At 36.4% G+C, this 23,420-nt stretch overlaps 1 protein-coding gene across 1 annotated transcript in view; it reads right to left on the reverse strand.

Moving 5' to 3' along the window:
* Window positions 1–20,274, reverse strand: part of FAM98B (family with sequence similarity 98 member B) — a 35,948-nt gene extending 15,674 nt beyond the window's left edge. Inside the window, exons 1-4 of the mRNA XM_032624819.1 lie at window positions 20,163–20,274; window positions 11,495–11,640; window positions 10,204–10,338; window positions 2,882–3,060 (exon numbers count right to left, since the gene is read on the reverse strand). Of these exons, the coding sequence (XP_032480710.1) occupies window positions 2,882–3,060; window positions 10,204–10,338; window positions 11,495–11,640; window positions 20,163–20,233 (531 nt within the window). The 5' untranslated portion in view covers window positions 20,234–20,274. The remainder of the gene's footprint in view (window positions 1–2,881; window positions 3,061–10,203; window positions 10,339–11,494; window positions 11,641–20,162) is intronic.
* Window positions 20,275–23,420: the final 3,146 nt, after the last annotated feature.

Here is a 23,420-nt window from a genome sequence, read left to right on the forward strand (position 1 = left end):
TTTTCCAGAGTAAGAAATAATGTACATGGACAACTAAAGAAGTAGCTACTAAAAGGTTTTATTATGAGAATCTATAATTTATATGTGAAATAAATTCAGTTTCTTCTTAAGATGGCACACTCTTACATGCTGACAAATTCTCAAAAGGGATACTAAAACCTTTGCTGAGTATGTTGGTTTTACTCCATTAAATATTCTGTACACATTCCATTGTTCAGCAAGACAACACAGGAGAGCAAGCCCTCTCAATTAGTCGCCACATACACATTTCATTACTTTTGCAAAGCCACTGATTTGAATTACTTGAAACATTTTTATTTTGGTGAACAAGATTTAGACATTCGCTTTTGCTTCAGCAATATCAGAGGTCATGAAGTATTTACAGTTGCTTAGTTATAAAGTAACTAGAGAAAATAATCAGGAAGAGTTCACATTTTGAGGAGTATGAACCTTATTTAATGTTGGGGGACCTCTTTTAGAAAGAATTAAAAATTATGAACACAAAATTAGCTTGCAAACTGGTGGTGGTAATGGGAAGTGACTGTAAATGCGCACATGGTTTCTTCTGAGAATGATGGAAATGTTCTAAAATTAGATTTTGATGATGTTGTGCTCTGTAAATATACTAAAATTCATTGAATTGTACACTTTAAATGGGCAAATTTTATAGCACTTAAATTATATCTTGAGAAAGCTATTTTTGAAAAATGAGCTTAGAAAGAATTTGTGCAAATTAGGGGGTCCCAAAGCTTAAGCTTTACATCACAGTAAATCTACCACTACAACAGTGATTACTGACACTACTCTTACACATTGAAAAGAATTATTATTTTCTTAAAACATACCATTTCTGTAGATTCCTCACTACTGCAAATACCTTCGATTTTGATATTTCATATACTACTAAAAGTTTGTCATAACCCCTTACTCAAGAAGGATTCTGAATGCATGCTTAAGTTTCTCACATATAATCACATTCCCTGTATTTCAACGTTAGATAACAGTTTTAATAACTTTGAGAATTACTTGTGATAAAGAGGGAGTTAAGAGCAGACTCTGAGGTTGACCACCTGGGTTTGAAACTCCAGTCTACCACTACTACTACTTAGAAACTTGCTTGTCTAATTTATTAAATCTTTCAGTACCTCAATTTTCTCAAATGGCTGCTGTAAATAATAATATTACTACTTCATTATAGGTGATGTAAGAATGCAATGAGTTATTACATATAAACATTTAGCACAGTAAATGCTGTATGTGTGCTGTTAATATTACTATAATTACTTTAGATTTACATTTGAACAGCTTCGAGCTAAAAGATAATGATAAATTTCCTCCCCGATGGTGACGAAGTGTCTTCTGGACACATCGTACATAGAAGAAAATACGGAAATTTTTGCTTTTGATAGGAACTGAATGGAGAAGTAAGTCATTATAGGTAAATATTTAGCCATGATGGCCATAGTAACTACTACCTTATAATTAGCCTGCCAGCACTTGAACACAGGCATTACAGCCTGCTTTAAGCAGGGAAAAGAGGTTTGGGGGTATTTTTAAATTCTAACTGAAACTCATAAAAGGAAAAACCCTCTCTGGGATCAATATGTGTAAGCACTGGGAGATTAGGAAGAGTCTAGAAATTTGTCTCAATTTGAAATAGCCCCAGATATTTTAGCCAACCCCAGACCATTCTTAATCCAGAGAAACAAATTCTGAAGAACAATTTATTAACTCTACACCAGTGTTTCTGAGCTGGGATTCATAGGCTTATTCTTTGGTTTACAAGTTCTAGGGGGAAAAAAAAAAGTTTTTATACTGTGTTTTCATCTTAATGATACTAAAATTCTCTGACATTCAGTTAGACAAACCTTTTTATTTTTCAGTTCATAAATTATCAATGCAAAGAGTACTTTATTCAAGAATTTAGTTTAAAACAGCATGTCTAAAAACAGAGTTTTAGTACCTATTCTTGAGGGTGAGAATTTTCTTTTCCTTAAAAATGAATCTTGTATTATTCCCCTAGAGGACTCCTACAAAACCTAAGAATTAAGCCAGAATTTGGTCTGTGAGAGTATCATTCTCTCTAATTGACTGGGAACAAGGATAGTTTAATAACTGGAAAAAAAAAAAAAAAGCTAGAAGTACACAGGTTTTAGTTGTTTTTAACTACTCCATCAGGGTACTCATTCATTTATTCACTATACAACAAACATGTACTAAACACTTATCCACCAGGAACTGTGCATTTCTTTGCTCACTGCCAAAGACAACCACACTGCAATTCTATTAACAACATCCATTAAAAAGAAATTTAGTTTGCCTTTGACTTCATAGGATAACTATACTTCTTTCATTATACCGTAATACAACCTTGTTTAGAAAAGGGACCCTTATATTTGCAAAAGGATTTCTATCAGGGCAAACCTTCACAAAGCCTAGCACTCACTCATTAAGATCTGATTCCTGAATATTACTTATAGTCAAATTAGGTCACATGCATATCAACTCCAAATCCAAAATTTAGTTTACATGAAGATAAATGTTTCTTTAAATGGAATGTATATCTTGTACTTAAAGGAAATACAGTTGACCCTTGAACAACATGGGTTTGAACTGTGCTGGTCCACTTATATGTGAATTTTTTTCACTAAATAAAATTACAGTACTATCTGATCCACAGGTGGTTGAATTTGCAAATGCAAACTGCAGATACAGAGGGACAACAGTGAAGTTGTATGTTAATTACCGACTCTGCAGAGGGTCAGCACCCCTAAGTCCCACATTGTTCAAGGGTCAACTGTATTTTCATTTTTAATTCAATATTTACATATCAGCATTTAACTGAATTTGGGGGAAATGAAAAATAAAACAAATACAATACCTTTGATTCCACTTGGTTCAGCATAAGTGGAATGTCAGAAGCTGTTGACTTGGGAATACCAAGGGTATCGCAGATAGCTTGAACTTCCTGATAAATTTCACTATTTTTATCTAATTGAGAATTTTTACGTTTCTTGTTCTGTAATATCTGTAAAGCTTGAAGCTCTGTACTTAAAAATACTATAATAAGAAAAGGGAAAAACAAATAATGTTAAAATGCACAAGAATGCTTTAAAGATCCCACTTCTGGGTATACATGCAAAGGGAAAATCAGGATCTCAAAGAGATATTCACTACCATATTCACTACTGTACTGTTCATAACAGCCTAGATTTGGAAACAACCTAGGTGTCCTTCAACAGATGAATGGATAAAGAAAATGTGGTATATGTATACAATTATCCAGCTTTAAAAAAGAAGAAAATCCAGCCATTTGTGACAACATGGATGAACCTGGAGGACACTGTGCAAAGAGAAATAAGCCAGACGCAGAAAGACAAATACTAATGATGTCACTTTTATGAGGAATCTAAAACAGTCAAACTCCTAAAGTAGAAAGTAGAATGGTGATTGCCAGGCCGGGGAAGGAGGAAACAAGGAGTTTAGTTAAATATAAATTTTATATTCGTTAAATATAAATTTCTGAAGAACTGGTGATCTGTTTTATTGAAGTTTTATAATCAGAGGGACCGGGACTTCCCTGGCGGCGCAGTGGTTAAGAATCTGCCTGCCGATAGAAAGCCCAGAGATAAACCCACGCACATATGGACACCTTATCTTTGATAAAGGAGGCAGGAATGTACAGTGGAGAAAGGACAGCCTCTTCAATAAATGGTGCTGGGAAAACTGGACAGGTACATGTAAAAGTATGAGATTAGATCACTCCCTAACACCATACACAAAAATAAGCTCAAAATGGATTAAAGATCTAAATGTAAGGCCAGAAACTATCAAACTCTTAGAAGAAAACATAGGAAGAACACTCTATGACATAAATCACAGCAAGATCCTTTCTGACCCACCTCCTAGAGTAATGGAAATAAAAACAAAAATAAACAAATGGGACCTAATGAAACTTCAAAGCTTTTGCACAGCAAAAGCTTTGCACAGCAAAACCATAACCAAGACCTAATGGGACCTAATGAAACTTCAAAGCTTTTGCACAGCAAAAGCTTTGCACAGCAAAACCATAACCAAGACCAAAAGACAACCCTCAGAATGGGAGAAAACATTTGCAAATGAAGCAACTGACAAAGGATTAATCTCCAAAATTTACAAGCAGCTCATGCAGCTCAATAACAAAAAAACAAACAACCCCATCCAAAAATGGGCAGAAGACCTAAATAGACATTTCTCCAAAGAAGATATACAGAATGCCAACAAACACATGAAAGAATGCTCAACATCATTAATCATTAGAGAAATGCAAATCAAAACTACAATGAGATATCATCTCACACCAGTCAGAATGGCCATCATCAAAAAATCTAGAAACAATAAATGCTGGAGAGGGTGTGGAGAAAAGGGGACACTCTTGCACTGCTGGTGGGAATGTGAATTGGTTCAGCCACTGTGGAGAACAGTATGGAGGTTCCTTAAAAAACTACAAATAGAATTACCATATGACCCAGCAATCCCACTACTTGGCATATACCCTGAGAAAACCAAAATTCAAAAAGAGTCATGTACCAAAATGTTCATTGCAGCTCTATTTACAATAGCCAGGACATGGAAACAACCTAAGCGCCCATCATCGGATGAATGGATAAAGAAGATGTGGCACATATACACAATGGAATATTACTCAGCCTTAAAAAGAAATGAAATTGAGCTATTTGTAATGAGATGGATAGACCTAGAGTCTGTCATACAGAGTGAAGTAAGTCAGAAAGAAAAAGACAAATACCGTATGCTAACACATATATATGGAATTTAAGGGAAAAAAAGGTCATGAAGAACCTAGGGGTAAGATAGGAATAAAGACGCAGACCTACTGGAGAACGGACTTGAGGGTATGGGGAGGGGGAGGGGTGAGTTTTGACAGGGCGAGAGAGAGTCATGGACATATACACACTAACAAACGTAGTAAGGTAGATAGCTGGGGGGAAGCAGCCACAAGGCACAGGGATATTAGCTCGGTGCTTTGTGACAGCCTGGAAGGGTGGGATGGGGAGAGTGGGAGGGAGGGAGACGCAAGAGGGAAGACATATGGGAACATATGTATATGTATAGCTGATTCACTTTGTTATAAAGCAGAAACTAACACACCATTGTAAAGCAATTATACCCCAATAAAGATGTTAAAAAAAAAAAAGAATCTGCCTGCCAATGCAGGGGACACAGGTTCAATCCCTGGTCTGGGAAGATCCCACATGCCGCGGAGCAACTAAGCCCGTGCGCCACAACTACTGAGCCTGCACTCTAGAGCCCACGAGCCACAACTACCGAAGCCCATGCGCCTAGAGTCTCTCCTCCACAACAAGAGAACCCACCGCAATGAGAAGCCCGTGCAACACAACGAAGAGGAGTCCCCACTCGCCACAACTAGAGAAAGCCCACGCGCAGTAACTGAGACCCAATGCAGCCAAAAAAAATAAATACATTAAAAAATCATAAGGACCTTGGCATAGTCCTCATAAGCAAAGTTTGATACATACTGGTTATATAAGATGAATAAGTCCTAGAGATCTACTTTACAGCATAGTGCCTATAGTTAACAATACTATATTGTACACTTAAAAATTTGCTAAGACAGTAAATCTTACATTAAGTATTCTTATCACAAAAACAAATAATAATAAAGAGGGCAGAAGGAAATTTTTTTTTTAAATAGTGCCTACTTGCAAAGAGTTTAAAGCCTAGTAGGAGAGACCCACCTGTACTTCAACAATTTTAAAATGCTTAAGAATGTGTAAGACTGATAAAATATTCTCTCTCTGATATGCACAGCTCAAGCCAGGGGAGAATGTATAGCTTTAACTGATCTATTAAGCAGATTGAGCAATTTGAAAAACTGCCTTTAAGACAGACCACCCCAGGCTGTTCACAAGTCCTTTCACTGTCACATTTTATTTCATCCTTTCAACAGCCATATTTTTAAAAATCATTCAAAAATCTTAGATGGAAAAAACAAAACAACACAAAATGGAAACAGACTCATATACACAGAGAACAAATAGGTAGTTGCCAGAGAGAAGGGGTGTGGGGGTGGGGTAGAATAGGTGAAGGGGCTTAAGAGGTACAAACCTCCAGAAAGAAAAGGAATCAGCCATGGGGGTGTAACACACAATATAAAATACGGTCAATAATACTGTAATAACCTCGTATGGGGACAGATGGTTACTAGATTTACCATGGTGACCATTTCATAATGTATGCAGATGTCAAATCACTATGTGGTACACCTGAAACTAACAATATTTTATGTGAACTCTATTTCAATTTAAAAAAACCTAAAAAATATCATTTTGGAAAGCAAAAAATTATCATTACAGTCTTTTTTAAAATTAACTTTTACAACAGTACAGTTAAGATATTAGGGTTTGTTTTTGTTTATTTAAAGTTATACACACACAATTTAATACAACAGTTTCGACTTCAGCTGAGCAGAAAAAATATCTGAGAAATTGTTTAAAAGTACAAGTACCAGGGTCCCACCCTCAGAGATTCTGAACCAGTAGGTCTGAAGTAGGATCTGGGAACCTGTGTGGTTTTAGACCCAAGGTGACTCTCACGGGCAGGCAGGATCGAGAGCCACTAATTTAAGATTTTTTTCATGTAATCTATACACGATAGTCTAAAGAACCCACAAAAAGTTGAGACCAACATGTAGCAAACTTTGCACATGAGGACTATGCCAAGGTCCCTCTGATTTTTAAACTTCATTAAGCAGATCACCAGTTCTTCAAAAATATATTTATATTTTGTGCAGAATCATGGCTGAAGTCTGTCTTTGTTCTATGGAAACATGCTGTATATAACAGTACAAACAAGAGTTCAGTCTAGTATTTAAAATGCTAATCCTCACAGATGGGAAATAATACAGTGAAAAGTCTTCTTCCCACCACAGATCCTCAGATTCCCCCTCCCCAGATCCTCAGATTCCCCCTCCCCAGAGGCAATCACCAGTGTTAGTTTCTTGGGCATATTTTTAGGCACGCGCATGTGTGTGTGTGTACGTATATATTTAGTATATGTCTCTACCACCTATGCACTTTTATTTCTTTTATAGAAACAAGAGCATACGATACATGTTCTGTATATTTTTTATTTACCAATATATCTTAGAGATCATTCCATATTTACACATTTTATCTACTCTCATTCTAATGGCTATAGAATGGTATCACTGCAAAGATGTACCATTTCTATTTAACTACTACAAACAATGCCATAATGAACATTCTTTTCATATATATTTGTACAGTTAGTATGAACTCCTAGTCATTGAACTGCCAAGTCAAAAGACAGATGAATTTTAATTGTGTTATTGAAAATCTGCCTTTCCAAAAGATTGTACCAATTACTCTCCCACCACACTCCAACGCCTGTAGTATATGAGAAGGCTTACTCCCCCCAAACTTGGTATCCTTTTTTTTTTTTTTGTAAGTCTTTAACTCTGGGGTATAACTGTGCATCGTTTCATGTTTAGAAGCAATTTTTTTAAAACTTTTTTCTGTAGAATGCCTTTTCATGCCTTATGTACTTTACATATTTTTCCAGTGAGTTTTTTTATTTATATTTATTTTTATTTTTTTGGCTGTGTTGGGTCTCCGTTTCTGTGCAAGGGCTTTCTCTAGTGTGGCAAGCGGGGGCCACTCTTCATCGCGGTGCACAGGCCTCTCACTGTCGTGGCCTCTCTTGTTGCGGAGCACAGGCTCCAGACACGCAGGCTCAGTAGTCCAGTGAGTTTTTATCTCTATAAAAGCTCTCCACATAGTAAGGAATGTGGCCCTTTTCATTTTACACACGTTGCAAACAATTCTAAAATAACATGAAGAAGCTTATTATATCAGTATGTTTTAAAGGTAGTCAAACTAAAGATAAAGATGAAATAGATGCTCGTAAGATTGTGAATTGGTATAACCTTTCTGGAGCAAATTATGGCAATATATCTAGACCAGAGAATTTTTTTAAATGTTCATGATCTTTGTCTAAGTAACCAAAAATATGAACAAAAAAATTAATTTAAAATAGAAAAACTGGGACTTCCCTGGTGGCACAGTGGTTAAGAATCTGCCTGCCAACGCAGGGGACACGGGTTCAAGCCCTGGTCCAGGAAGATTTGACATGCGGTGGAGCAACTAAGCCCGTGCGCCACAACTACTGAGCCTGCGCTCTAGAGCCCGCGAGCCACAACTACTGAGCCCACACGCCTAGAGCCCATGCTCTGCAACAACAGAAGCCACCACAATAAGAAGCCCACGCACCGCAACGAAGAGTAGCCCCCGCTCACCGCAACTAGAGAAAGCCTGCACGCAACAAAGACCCAACATAGCCATAAACAGATAGATAAATTAGAAAAATCCAAATACCCCCAAATTTGAAATCTGTTAAGTAAAAATGCCCATAACATAGAATGTTATGTAGCCAATTTAAATTATTTTTTCAAAAAGTACTAAGTGATGGGAAAATGCTCACAATACATTAAATGAAGAAGAGGAAGAGCAGGAACTACATCTGTAACAGATCTAAATCTTATTTAAATATGTGTGTACAAAGGAAAAAGAGAAGGAAAAGGAAATACACTGAAAAGTTATTCATGATCCTCTCTGGGGAGTGAAATTATAAATTATTTTCTTCTTTTCATATTTATCTACTTTGTAAGATTTCTATGATGAGCATGTATTTTTTCAACATGTAACATAAAATTTACCATTCTAACTATTTTTAAGTGGCATTAAGTGCATTCACACAGTTGTATAACCATCACCACCATCCATCCATCCATCTCCAGAACATTTTCATCTTCCTCAACTGAAACTTTGTACTCATTTAACAATTCCCCATTTCACCCCACCTCCTGAGCATGTATGTTTATAATCAGAAAAAACTATACCAACCTCTCTTATATCTCCTCTTTACTTTTATTTGGACCAGAAACTTATATTACTGTTATTGCTGAGCTTCTTAGAAGCAAAGGCAAAAAGGGAAACATGATGATTTACACAGTTCTCACTGACTAACATAAAGAATCACAGATTACCTATATCTAAGGTAAGGGTAAGGTAATCTAAGGATTACCTATATCTATATGCAAGTTCCTCATGGCCAGTGCTTCTTACCTTCCTTTGTGTCCCAATACACCTAAGGGTTACTGTGACCTCCCATTAGTAACAATGGTTCATTAAATCAGTGACTTACACTGAATGGGAGGAAGACAAGGAAATAGTGTAAGAAATGGGGGAAGGGCACATAATTTTTATCCTCCCCAAAACAAACAAGATAATTCAAATGTCAACACTTCCAACACCACCAGTAGTTAAACACATAAACATGATTTCTGCTCTAATGAAACTAACATTTTAACACTAGAACATAGAGGAATATATCACATGCATCTTTTTATAAATGGTACAACCTAAAATAATAGAAATCTTCAATAAGAGAAGATGTTAGAAAAATTCTTTCAAATAGTCACCGCTTGTAGAACTTCCAAAATAGCATGAAATTAAACTAACTAAATTTTAAAAAATTTTAAGGGAGCCAATATAAATAAATGGATGTTATTCATAGTAATTGTTTAGATATAGGTAATCTGTACTCCAAATTCACCCCTGATGAAAATAGGCCACACTCACTAAAATTCAAGTGGCACAAGGGCACAATTTTTTTTTTAAACTGATACATCCCTAATGCTTAGAGCAGTTTCTGGTACAGTAGAAAGGGATCAATGAATATTTTTGAACCATCATTCAGTGCCTATCATCTAATAACCTGCTTAGCAGCCTAGTTTCAGAGAGTTTTAAGATTAAATAGCAGTTTGGAGATCACCACTTTAGCCAATCAGTCATAAATGTAAAGAGATGAATTAGGTGAAGGAAAAATTACTGAAGTACCATACAAGTCACAAACACTGGGCATTCTATATTGGCCAAATAAATCATAAGTGTTAGAAATCTTAAAGAGTACATTAGTAGAATTTATACTACATTTATATAAAAATCTCTGAGTTAGTTTCATATTTTAAGCCAAATATTAAAAACTTTCTAATACACAAAATATCTAATGATTCATTAATTAAAGTTCATAAATCTTAACTTGAAAATAACACAAACCAGATTAAACACATGCATTTAAATTGTTCAAAGAAACATAACTTACATAGAAGTTTCAAACAGTCATCCTTCTTTTTTAAACGGTCTTTAATATCTCCTGATACGAGTACAGAATATGGACATGCCATTTCTTTTAAAAAGCCACTTATCTCAAGCTGGAAGCTTTCTAGATCATCTTTCCCTTTAAACAAGAAAAGGTATAAAACATTTACTAAATATTTACCATGTAATCTGACACTATCAAATCTACCACTAGTTGATTTTAATTTTATATTCAATTCCAAATTTTCACTTTGACATTAAATCCTTAAATGTGTGACCCCAAAAGCTTAGGTCAAAGTAACCAAAACATATTTCTACATATGGAAAGCAACACTTAAATTCAAGAACATAAGTATCTAATCATGAAATTATAAATATTTTTATATTTAAATCTCTGATATCTTCCAATGGGCTTTCCATAAAAGCAGATAAAATGGAAATATTTTATGTTAGTAACTGAAATATTAAAAGCATTATTATGGCTATAATTATTAATTGGCTTCAGAGCAAATGATCCATTTCTATTGTATTTCTATGGACTTGGATAATAAATGCTATCATCAAATTAAGCCTCAGCGCTTATCTTTCTTTCATCATCTAATTATGTGGGAACTTGTGTCATAAGTTCTGAATTCAGCTTATTTTACTTAGCTTCAAGTAAATTCTATTAGATTTGGCAAGGAAAAAGAACAATTTAAAAGTAAGGACAGCATCAGAAGGGAAGGCTACTGGTCTCCTAGCAAATGCCCCCACAAATTTTATTTTTCATTTTATTACACGTCTGAAATTCTACTAATCAAAGACCCACAAGAACTCCAGCTACCAATACAGTAGTGAATTAAATAAACCTTGTGAGCTGGTACAGAAGTTTTTTATAAACGTATTCCTATGTGAATCCATGTCCTGAGTTATAGGTTTGGTAATACAACTTAAATTAGGGATTAAATATATGCATACTTTAGGGAAAAGAAACACCTTAATTCAAAATAAGCAGTATTCAAAACTTAAACTTTTTAAATAACCAAATTCAGACTCTTCTTTTTCTAAAGAACAATACTAAGTTCAAGACAGCAGATAAACAATAATTATTTATAATTTTATATAAATTTTAAGAACCAATTTTGGATTAATCAATATAAAATTTAATCCAAAGATATTTAAATCACATATTGAAGTTGTTTGTAGTAATGACTTTTCTTTGTACAGTGAGCACATTATAGATAAAACTGTAAATCAGAACCTATCATTTCATTTTTCTAGTAAACAGAAAAGTAAATAAAACTCAATAGCAATACCAGCTGAAGTGATACTTTCTTCCAAGTTGCACAATGATTTTATTTGAGAGCCTAACCAAACACAGAGCTCTGAAAATTCAGGTGAAGATAGTCCATCCTCTGCTGCCTTTATAAGGGCTTGCTCTTCTAACAGTGGTCCCTTATACCTAGAAAGGAAGATATAAAAGGTTAAAACAAACAAACAAAACCCTAATAATACTTTTTTTTTTTTTTTTTTTTTTTTTTTATGCGTTACGCGGGCCTCTCACTGTTGTGGCCTCTCCCGTTGCGGAGGACAGGCTCCGGACGCGCAGGCTCAGCGGCCATGGCTCACGGGCCCAGCCGCTCCGCGGCATGTGGGATCTTCCCAGACCGGGGCACGAACCCGTGTCCCCTGCATCGGCAGGCGGACTCTCAACCACTGCGCCACCAGGGAAGCCCCTAATAATACTTTTTAATTAACGTCTGCTGCCTATCTTTGTAAATAAAATATTATTGGAACACAGCCAACAACTGTACCCATTTACAAACTCTCTCTGGCTGTTTTCCTGTATTTGTGACAGAGACAGTGTGGCCAGTAAAGCCTAAAATTTTTACTATCTGGTCTGTTACAGAGACAGTTTGCTGATTTCTGCTCTATATAATTAACATTTGACTTTGTTTTAAAATTTTTTAGTAAAATTATCAACCAATTTTAAGATAAATATTACATATAACAAAGTCAAATAGAATAGTCTAATAACTATAACTTTTCTTATTCTTACAAGAATAAGCAAAAGGTAATATAGTGAAAAAAGAACAGATGCAAATTTAAATTAAAAAAATTAAAACTGAGGACATGAGATTTTAACCTTAACCATTTCTTTTATAATTTTATACTTTTAAACACTGCTACAAAGTGTATTTGAATAGAACCTTAAATTTTCAAACCATTTTTATATATTACCTTAATTGAATTTGACACCAGTTTTCTACTTTTACTGTTCTTTCTGTAACTGAGCTTTTTTCCCCCCCACATTATTAAACTTGTAAGTTTTAGCACAGTTGATGGGTTTTAATCCATTGCATTTACTTTTCTTTTGATACTCAAATTGTCCTATCTCTGATTAGTGGGAGCGCAATCATGTTACTCAATGAGTCCTTTGACTTGTCCCCATTATTCTTTGAATATTTTCCTTGCTTTCTATGACAATATGTTCCTCCCCTATACTTGTAATCAGCCATTTCTCCAAGAAGCCCTGATTCTCTTCAATGGTATTTAGAATACACAATCTGGTCGTAAAGGTTAATCACTGTATCTGTACCTTTTTAAAAGAAATTATATCAGGAGTTCACACTGCTGTATCCAGTTCAAATTTAGAATTATAGGGTTTTTACCTATTTTGTTTTACATTCTTATCTATTTTTCTCTTACAATGAAAATTCTGTTTTTTATGACATTTACAGAATCCTAGTAAATATAAAAATAACATAAATTACATAGTTTCAGAATAGAAAAAACTGCATTATTACTAAAAATAAAATTAATGAAAACAATTTATATTTTTATCATTAGGATAGATTCCAGTAAGGATGTATAGAAAAACAATTCCTTTCTATGTGATTAAACCTCCTACTCAATACACTGATAGATATTTTTTTCATTTTGCTTTTAATTTTTAGGGATTTGTCTATCTTTTTTTGTTTTGATTTCATTTTAATTTTGCTTTACAACTATGTAAAACATTTATACGGTTTCAAAGTCTAAAACAAAACAAGGTACATTCAGACAATTCTAGCTTGCAATCTTAATACTGTTCCATCTAGTACTCTGTTTCCTCCCTTCCTCATAGGAAACCGTATTTATTAGTTTGGGGTTGTCAAACCATAATGTTTTAAAATATAAACATATATATACACAAAAATATATATATATAAATGTATCTTTTTTAGATAAAAGGCAGCCTACTATCTACTGTTCTATTCCTTTTTTTAAACATACACACGCACAGACACATATTTATATATACTAGAGATCTGTAGAGATACTATTCAAACATTTTTATAGTTGTATCCACTGTCTGGATATACCATATTTTATTTGCTATGCCCCCACTGAAGGACATTTTGGTTTTTTGTAATGCTTTGCTATTAAAAAAATTGGGCAAATTATTGTCAGTGTATGTCTGGGATAGATTTCTAGAGGTAGGATCACTGGATCAAAGGTTTACGTAAATGGCTATCCAACTTTACTGGATAATGTTAAATTTGCCTATATAGGGGTTGTACCACTAAAGTAGAAGAGTATCCATTACCCATAACTTACCAAACATTTGACTCATGTCAAACATTTGGATTTTTGACCATCTGGTATCTCAGTACAGTTTTAATTTACATTTCTCTTATGGCACGACTGTACATCTTTTGATATGTTTAAAGGCCATTTGCGTTTCTTTTTCTCTAAATTCTCTGGTCATATTTCACGAAGGGTGAGTAGTTTCAAAGCCCCATTTTGCAGATAAGAAATTAAGGCTCAACAAGGTTAGGATACCTGCCTTAAGTAGCAGGCCAGATGAATATTCCAATTCATCTACTCTTTACAGCAATGATTTGAAGTTATTATTATCCTAATTCTGTAGGACCAGAAGATAATATCAGAAGATAAATGACGACACTCTGATTTAAATCCAGATTTGACCCCAAATGCTCCATGTGAACTCAAACTTCTGTCTACACTAATAAGGAAACAAAGTAAATAACCTGGCCAGGTAATGCAGCCAGGTAAAGACAGCTGGGACTAGACCAGTCTCTGCTCCTCCAAACCAAGACTGGTTCCCCTGTATTACCTTTCTACCATATCTTACAGCACCTCTCATTGAGACTTAACAGTAAATATCTTATTTCCCCCTACTTGCTTTCACTTCTGCAATAAAGCAATAATCATAAGCTCCTGAAAAAATGTAACTAATTCATATTATTGGTAAGTTATTTTTACTGAAATGCCAATTTTAAAATTCAGCAAAAATTTACTAAATCACCAAAAATACTAAATCCTGAATACACAAGCTTTAATGCCTCAGTTCCTCAAAATAGGTAAAAAGAAAAAAAAAAAAGAAATGCATTTAACAAACCTGAATATCTAATAACAATCATAATCATATAGCAACTAACATTTATAAACTAATCTTAGGCCAGCGCTATGTGCTGTATGTATATTACCTTATTTAATTGTCACAATATCCTATAAGGTAGGTATTATTATCATGCTTAGTTTGTTCTATAAATTCTTATTTAATTAGGAAACTGCTACTCTTACTCCAAAGAGTAACTCCAAAGAGTAATAACTTAGTAGTAACTGGGGACACCTCCCCTAGGCCTAGACTCCCCCAGGGCCATGCACACTTGAACCATAGTTGCTGATCTGAACTGCTCTAAGCTGGGTGAACCAAACCTTCAGTCCAGTAGGGCCACTGGTAAACCTTCACAAAGACACAGCCGGGGTCTAACTTACTTTCTGTTTTCTATTTTCATTGGCCAACATATAAAATATCAGACCCTTTCTTTCCCCCTGTCATTTACCCACCCTACTGGCTTGCCTCTGATCCAGCTCTCCACTTCTTCCTGCTTCTCAAACTCTTCCATATGTTCCATCCATAAAAAACAACTCTCCTAGGGCTTCCCTGGTGGCGCAGTGGTTGAGAGTCCGCCTGCCGATGCAGGGGACGCGGGTTCGTGCCCCGGTCTGGGAGGATCCCACATGCCGCGGAGCGGCTGGGCCCGTGAGCCATGGCCGCTGAGCCTGCGCGTCCGGAGCCTGTCCTCCGCAACGGGAGAGGCCACAGCAGTGAGAGGCCCGCGTAACGCATAAAAAAAAAAAAAAAAAAAAAAAAAAAAAAACAACTCTCCTATTCTGTCAATGTCTTCTCAGAAAGATTTATCCCTACTGCCTCTAGCTTTGGGTATTTTACTCTTAAGTGTCTGACGGTCGAATGGTGGGGTTTTTGTCCTCCTTGCTTCCGAATACAGCATCCATATCACTGCTCTCCCATTATCTTTTTTTTAATTGAAATATAGTTGATTTACAATGTTGTGTTAGTTTCAGATGCACAGCAAAGTGATTCAGTTATACGTACACATATACCTATTTCTTTTCAGACTCTTTTCCCTTATAGGTTATTAAAAAATACTGAGTATAGTTCCCTGAGCTATACAGTAGGTCCTTGTTTACCTATTTTATATACAGTAGCATGTATATGTTAATCCCAAACTCCTAATTTACCCCTCCCCACCCACACCCTTTCCCCTTTGGTAACCGTAAGTTTGTTTTCTATGTCCTGTGGGTCTATTTCTGTTTTGTATATAAGTTCATTTTTGTATCATTCTTTTTTTAGATTCCACATATGAGTGATATTTTATGATATTTGTCTTTCTCTGGCTTACTTCATTTAGTATGATAATCTCTAAGTCCATCCATGTTGCTGCAAATGGCATTATTTCATTCTTTTTTATGACTAATATTCCATTGTATAAATACACCACATCTTCTTTATCCATTCCTCCGTCAATGGACATTTAGGTTGCTTCCATGTCTTGGCTATTATAAATAGTGCTGCAATGAACATTGGAGTGCATGTATTTTTTCAAATTATGGTTTTCTCCATATGTATGCCCAGGAGTGGGACTGCAGGCTCATATGGTAGTTCTACTTTTAGTTTTTTAAGGAACCTCCATACTGTTCTCCATAGTGGCTGCACCAATTTACATTCCCACCAACAGTGTAGGAGGGTTCCCTTTTCTCCACACCCTCTCCAGCATTTATTGTTTGTAGACTTTTTGAAGATGGTCATTCTGACCAGTGTGAGGTGATGGTAGTTTTGATTTGCATTTCTCTAATAATTAGAGATGCTGAGCATCTTTTCATGTGCTTTTTGGCCATCTGTATGTCTTCTTTGGAGAAATGTCTATTTAGATCTTCTGCCCATTTTTTGATCGACTCCCTCATTATCTTATAAATATCTCCCGCTCTCTCCAGGCTCAGGCCAGTCAGATATGCCACCCTCTTTCTCTCGTGGTTTTCACCTATCAATCTCTTGGACACTCTTCAACATTCCCTGTGCTCAGTTTTTCCTCTCCATTCCTATTTTTTTCAATTGTATTGAGTTTCTTTGAAGTCCATATGTATACCCTTTTCAATACCCTGAGCTCTCAATTCCCTAACCTCCTCTTTTCCAACCTTTGCCACTGCACATAAGTAAGCCACACCCAGATCATGCCATCACCTGGAACTACGTCACCTCCGAAATCACTAATTTGAACATGTCACTCCCTGACCATAGCCTACTATCTATCCTTCCAGCTTGCTCTTTTGACCACACTTAATATCATCTCTACCTCAGTTCCTATGGTCCCTCCACATTCTCTGCATTTCCTAGCTTCCGGCTGTCTTCACTTTCTTCCCTGTCCAATTGAGATTCCAAAGTGTATCATTTTATTTTGTTGCTCAATAAATCCCTGTTGAAGAAATGAATCCTTTATACTGTCATCTCCTTCAGCTCTAATAGCCAATCAAATCACTGAGACCAGTAATATACTTCTTTCTATATCCACTGCCACTGAGCAACCATCACTTCTTGCCTAGACTACTAACTAATTCTCCAATCTATTCTCCACCTTGCTGACAGAGGTAACTTTTCAAACTAGACATCTAATCCAGCGGTCCCCAACCTTTTTGGCACCAAAGACCAGTTTTGTGGAAGACAATTTTTCCACAGAGGGGGCGGAGGGAGGGGAGTAGGGGAGCTGCTTCAGGCGGTAATGTGAGCCATGGGGAGCAGCAGATGAAGCTTCGCTCACTCCACGCTCACCTCCTGCTGCGCAGCCTGGTTCCTAACAGGCCTCAGACCACTACTGGCCCACAGCCCCGGGGGGGTTGGGGACCCCTGATCTAATCACTCCCTTTTTTATTTAAAATTCTTCAATCATGTCGTATTGCTGTCATGACAAAGAACAAAATCCTCAACATGGCCTGAAAGGTGCTGCATGCCCTGTTCCTCGCTGATCCAATCTTCTAACACTGGTCCTTGCTCTCTGCCCTCCGGCTACATCAGCCCCCTTCCAGTTCTCCTAATATGGCAGATCCTTTCCACTTTAAGGTCTTTCATATTTTGTCCTCACTGTAAGGACACCTTTGTCCTCCTTTCCCAGCCAACTTCACCTAGTTAACTCCTACTCACCCTTCCTATTTCAACTCAAATGTCACTTCCTCAGTAATCTGTCACTAACCCTTAAGACTACATAGGTCCTCCTGCCACATTATGTCACCCTGTTCTTTTCCTTTGAAACACTTATTTTAGTTTATAAATATTTGTGTGATCATGTCTTTTTCTCCACCAGACTGTAAGCTCCATTGGGACAGGAACCAAGTCTGTTTTGCTCACCAATGACTTCTCAGAACAGCGTCCAATACAGAGCTGTGCTCAGTAAATATGTGAAATAAATTTCCCTCCACAATGGTGGTTCTCAACCTAGGCTGTGAAGCTTTTTAAAAATATGCATGCCTATATCGCACCCCTGAAGATCATGCTTCGCTCAGCTGGTGGTATACACCACACTGAAACATTTTTTTACAAGCTCCAAACATGATTTTGATGTATTACCAGGGTTGAGATACACTGTTCTACAAAATCATAGATTGTCAGAACCGAAAGAGACTTCTGAAATCTGATCCAGCCTGCTCCTTTCACAGATTAGGAAACTAAGTTATTACTACGCTGTTTTCATTTATAATGTACTACATCACTAAACTGTTCTTTCACACAGATTTTCCCTTTTAATTCCTCCCTTTAATTTCCTATTTTATCTGATAAACTGAAGTACCTTCACTGATATCCTAAATGTTTTAATCACAACAGAAAATGCATTATTCACAATCTACATGGAAATTTTGAAACGCATGTTCAATTACAACACATATTGTAAATAATTACTTTTTTCACTTTTCATTATCATTATAGGAAAATTCAAACTTCAAAATCTTGTCCTTAATTATTCCAGGAAAAATCAGTTCTAAAGTATGTTTTAAATCAGTTCTAAACTGTTTTACTTTCTACAGTGAATAATCTGAAATAATTTTCCTTGATAAAAGCCAAGATTATACCAAACTTCATTTTTCAAAACACCTATAATATAAACAAATTCAAAGAATGAAAGAAAGAAAAAGCACTGACTTTCCATTTTTCAAAAACTATTTATAGAATCCCACTAGTCTTATCTGGAATACTTGGGAGCTTAAACCGTTTGGGTCCTAAACACTTTAATTATTTTAACTTTTTGTATTGGTTACTTCCTTAACCAAGTTACGTGAAAATTTCCATGGGATTTCACAGAAGTAAAAATGCCCCCTAAATAATCACTGGCTCTGTTCTTTCACTTGACAAATATTTATTCAGGATCTAGTAAGTGCAAGGCTCTATAACAATGAGTCACTGCAAAGTAGGTACTATCAGGGTCCCAAAGAAGCAATTGATAGAGGAGCAAGTGCAGTTTTAAGAAAAATAAAGGGGGGCGAGAGGGTGGTTCAAGCTTCACGATAGTACTGCAAAGGCACTGCCTATCCTATCCAAGAAACTCCAGACGTGGCAGGGCACACAATTTTACAGATGGCTCCAATGTCTTTAATTAATGTGTATTTTTTTGACTTGCAACTATCTGGCTCTATGCTTACCTCTGTGCACTCTCTGCTTTGAACTTTTCTTCATTTACTTACCCATTCATCCAACCACTATTTATTGTAGCATATCTGGTTGTAGGATGTTTTGGGGAACAAGACAGGTAAGGTACCCGTTCTCCTGGAGCTGACTTAGGGGGTGGAGGGTGGGGAGGGTGGATGTTCAAGAGAAAATAAATAAATGTTCAGGACAAGATAATTTGGGATTGGGACCCCAGGGCTGTGAAGAAAAACTGGATGAGGCTGAAGGAGAGACTATTTTGCATGAATTGATACCCATGCCTGCAAGTATTAACATCATTCCAGGAGCTCTCATAGCACTTAATCATCCCGAATTGCAAACACCAGTAGACTCTTTATAGTCCCCGACTAGGTAACCTACTAGTAATCTGAAAACTGTCTTCCTCCTCGGCCTAGCACACAAATACGCATTAATGAATACAGATTAACATCAAATTAATATGTTGTTAATGAATGGAAGAAACGGTGAAATGAATGGACTTGCACTGAACTAAAACCCCTTTCTCGGGTCAAGGAAGCAGGAGATTCGCTCCCGCGCCCTAATTAATCCACAGGTTGTACAAGGTAGGAGACAACAGTCAACAGCTGCACTCCGGCTTCCAGCGCCTCTCCCCCGGAGCGTCAACAATAATACCACCCGCGGGGCAGCAACTAATTCCCCAAAGAAGTGCTGCCAGCCAGGCCCCTCCGCGCCTTCGCCGCGGGTCCCGGCTGCGGAGTTCCGAGGCAAGGAGTTCGGAAGAGGGGGACAAGCGCCCCAGCTCTCCGGGCCTGCTCCACCCCCCCAAGCGGATTTCTCTCCCGCCTCTCTCTTAACTCTGTCCGCGCCGGAGGCAGCGAGGCAGGGACGGAGGCCTGCACCGAGCGGCAAGAGCTCAGCGAAGGCCCACGGGGAGGAGACTGAGGCAGCCATCGGAGGGACAGCTTACGTTTTCGGGGAAAGGCGGCCCCAGGACTACTCACCCCAGCGCCTCTAGAGTGTCAAGCACGTCCCCCTCCATCGTAGCTTCGGGACCCGGTTCCGGCCCTCTCATGGTCCTTCGGCCCAAAGCTGTTCCGCGCTCTAAGGAGCCCGCCGGAAACTGGCGTCGCGGCGCCAAGGTTCCGGCCGGCTCTCAACCTGGACTGCCTAGGAGTGCCTCTGGCACTGGGGGACAAAACGTTCTCGGCCCGGAGGCAATTGGCTCTCCTGCCTAAAACCAACTTAGGTAACAATGCTAACTTTTAAAAATAATAATAACAATAAAGAGTAGAAATAAAAAGACTTCTTTGAGTTGTCTTAGCAAACATCGTGATTCTACCAAGTTCTCAACCAATCAGATTCCGGCTTTCCCTTTTTACAACAAAAATCCCTAAATGAAATATTAATTATCTTGAGCTAAAGTTGTACATAATATCATGTACCTAAACAAATAATTTTTAAATGAATATACACAACAAAGCTCCAACTTTAAAGAAAAAATAGAGAAGGAAATTTATAACAAAATATTGTTTCATTATGAAATGTAGAAGATCAATGAAGTGATCAGATGCTTGCATCTATCTATAGAATCCTCTTCAACACACATACAGGCTATGTGTTGCACTGCTGACAAAATATAGGCGAGTTGTATAAAAAACAAAAATTCCATGGGCAGAATAGGGTAGCTGATGTGCTTTCCCAAAATTGTGACTGACCCTCCATAAAACTCCAAACACACAAAACACAGTAGTCCCTCTGTGTACTATTTATGGAGAATTCAGTGTCTATCTAAAGAATACAAAATATATTTTAGGGTTCATATGTAAAAGAGTCAGCATAGAGCATAAAATCATTAACAGTTATATCACCCAAATGAATAACCAAATGAACTATTGAAAGTTGTGCAAAACAGTAACTATTGGTCCTTGTAAAGGACTGTCCCATGCCTCAGAGAATACATAACATCCCTGGCCCTAATGCACTAAAGACACTAATGCTCTCACCTCCCAAATCACTGTTACAAATAAAAAGCTTACCAATAAATTTGTAAAATCCCCTGAGGGAAGCTTACACACAAATTTGAACAAATATCAATAATGACTCCTCTACCATATACCCAGGCTTAAGTATAAAATTATTTGCAGCTTAATGTATTTGAATTCATCTCTAAACCAAAGGCAGAGAATGTATGTTCTAAGTGGTTATTGCCTCTCTCAAAGAGTTGAAGTCATAGAAAGAACTATTCTTAGTAACCTTAGGAGACATCAATAAGGACATTTCATAATGATAAATATGTCAAGACAACACAATGCTATAACAACCCTAAATGTTATAGGACCAAACCAGCCTCAAAATATATAAATAAAAAACTTAACAAACTTGAAGAAGAAATAGGCAAATCCACAATCACAAAAGAAGATTTTAAACACATTAACTGATGTAATAAGCAGTAAAAAAAAAAAAAAGAAATCAATAGACATACACAAGACTTGGAAAACATGATTTACAAATGTGATATAAGAATCACTGCTCCCCAAACCTTCAGAATATGAATTGTTTTCAAGTTCATATATGTAATTTATAAAATTGACTTTATACTGTAACTGAAAGTAAGTTTCATCACTTTTAAAGACCGAAATCATAAAAAGTATGTTCTCTGACCACATTAGAATTAAACAAGGAATCAATAAGAAAAAAAGAAAACTAAAAAAGTCCCCAAATATTTGATGTTCAGCATTTAAGCAATGCACTTCTAAATAATCAGATTAAACTAGAATTAAACTAGGGATTAAATTAAACAACAAATGGATATAAGAAAATATTTTTGAACTGATTGGTGATAAAAAAAAATACCACATCAACATGTGAAAGATGCAGGTAGACCCATTCTTAAAAGAAAACATATAGCATTAAATGCAAATATTAGAAATGATAAAAGATTGAAAATTAATTAAGTATCAATCTCAAGAAGCCAAAAAGCAAACCAATTAAATTCAAAGAAACAAAAAGATAGAAATAATAAAGAGTAGACATCAACGAAATGAGGGAAAATACAATAAAGAAATGAAGCCAAATTTGAGGCTTTTTGCAAGGATAATAGTATTGACAAACCTTTGACAAACCTTTAGCCAAACTGATCAAGAAAAAAATAAGTACAAAAGAAGAAGCAAATAACCAATATGAGGAATGAAAAGGGGGACATTGGTACTGGTCAGTACCAATGGACAGTAAGAGGATGTTATGAATAATTTTATGCCAATAAATTTGAAAATTTAGATGAAATTGATAAATTCCTTGAGAAACACAATTTAACAAAAATGATACAAGGAAAATTTTAAATATGAAAAGTTCTACATCTATTAAAGAAATTGAATGACAAATTAGAAATCACCCACAAAGAACACTCTAAGCCCAAAGGGTTTTTCTGATGAATTTCCCCAAACCCTTAAGAAAGAAATAACACCTACCTTATACAAACATTTCCAGAAACTAGAAAAACATGTAGTAGTTTGCAATGCTTTTTAAGAGAACATTACCTTAAAACGAACATCAATAAGGACATTATTAAAAAGAATTTATTGACCAATTCCTCTCATGAACAGATAGCTGCACTTACAACAGTCAGTTGAGTATGACAAAATTGTAGTTCAGGTCTTTACAATACATGGTGCTGGGTCAATGGGATATCCAAATCGTGCTACCTCATGCTATTATCAACACAAATAATCAATAAACAATCTATATTAAGGAATAGAAGAGAGTTTTATTCAAGCCAAGCTGAGGACTATAGCCAGGGAGCACAGATTCAAGAAGCACTTGAACTGTGTTCTGCCTGACTGCAAAATGGGGGAGGCTTATATAGACAGAAACCACAAAGTTACAGAAATTGTTTGTCAAGAAATAGTATTGGAGCTGGCAAGAAGTAAGGATGCTTGTTAAGCAAGGTTAGTTGATGTCCAAAATAGTTGCACAGTCACAGAGGGAGACCTTGAGACCACAAGGTTGCAGCTGGCAGCCTTTGGCAGATACTGTTTTGAAAATGAATGGTGGTATCCTTGAGTTTGATACAGCTCAGAAAATTCAAGTTCTCAGGGATGCAGGAACATGTCTGAAACCATATCCACAATGGCCACCAGGCTCCATTTTGGATGTCTGAACCCCAGTTACTCCATCTTAATTTTTAATTGATCTTAAATATGTCATCATTGAAATCTTTCCTTTAGAAAGCACTGTTGATCAATTTTGGTCTCATGTCCCTT

The sequence above is a fragment of the Phocoena sinus genome, chromosome 2 (assembly GCF_008692025.1).
Source record: "Phocoena sinus isolate mPhoSin1 chromosome 2, mPhoSin1.pri, whole genome shotgun sequence".
NCBI classification, from domain to species: domain Eukaryota; kingdom Metazoa; phylum Chordata; class Mammalia; order Artiodactyla; family Phocoenidae; genus Phocoena; species Phocoena sinus.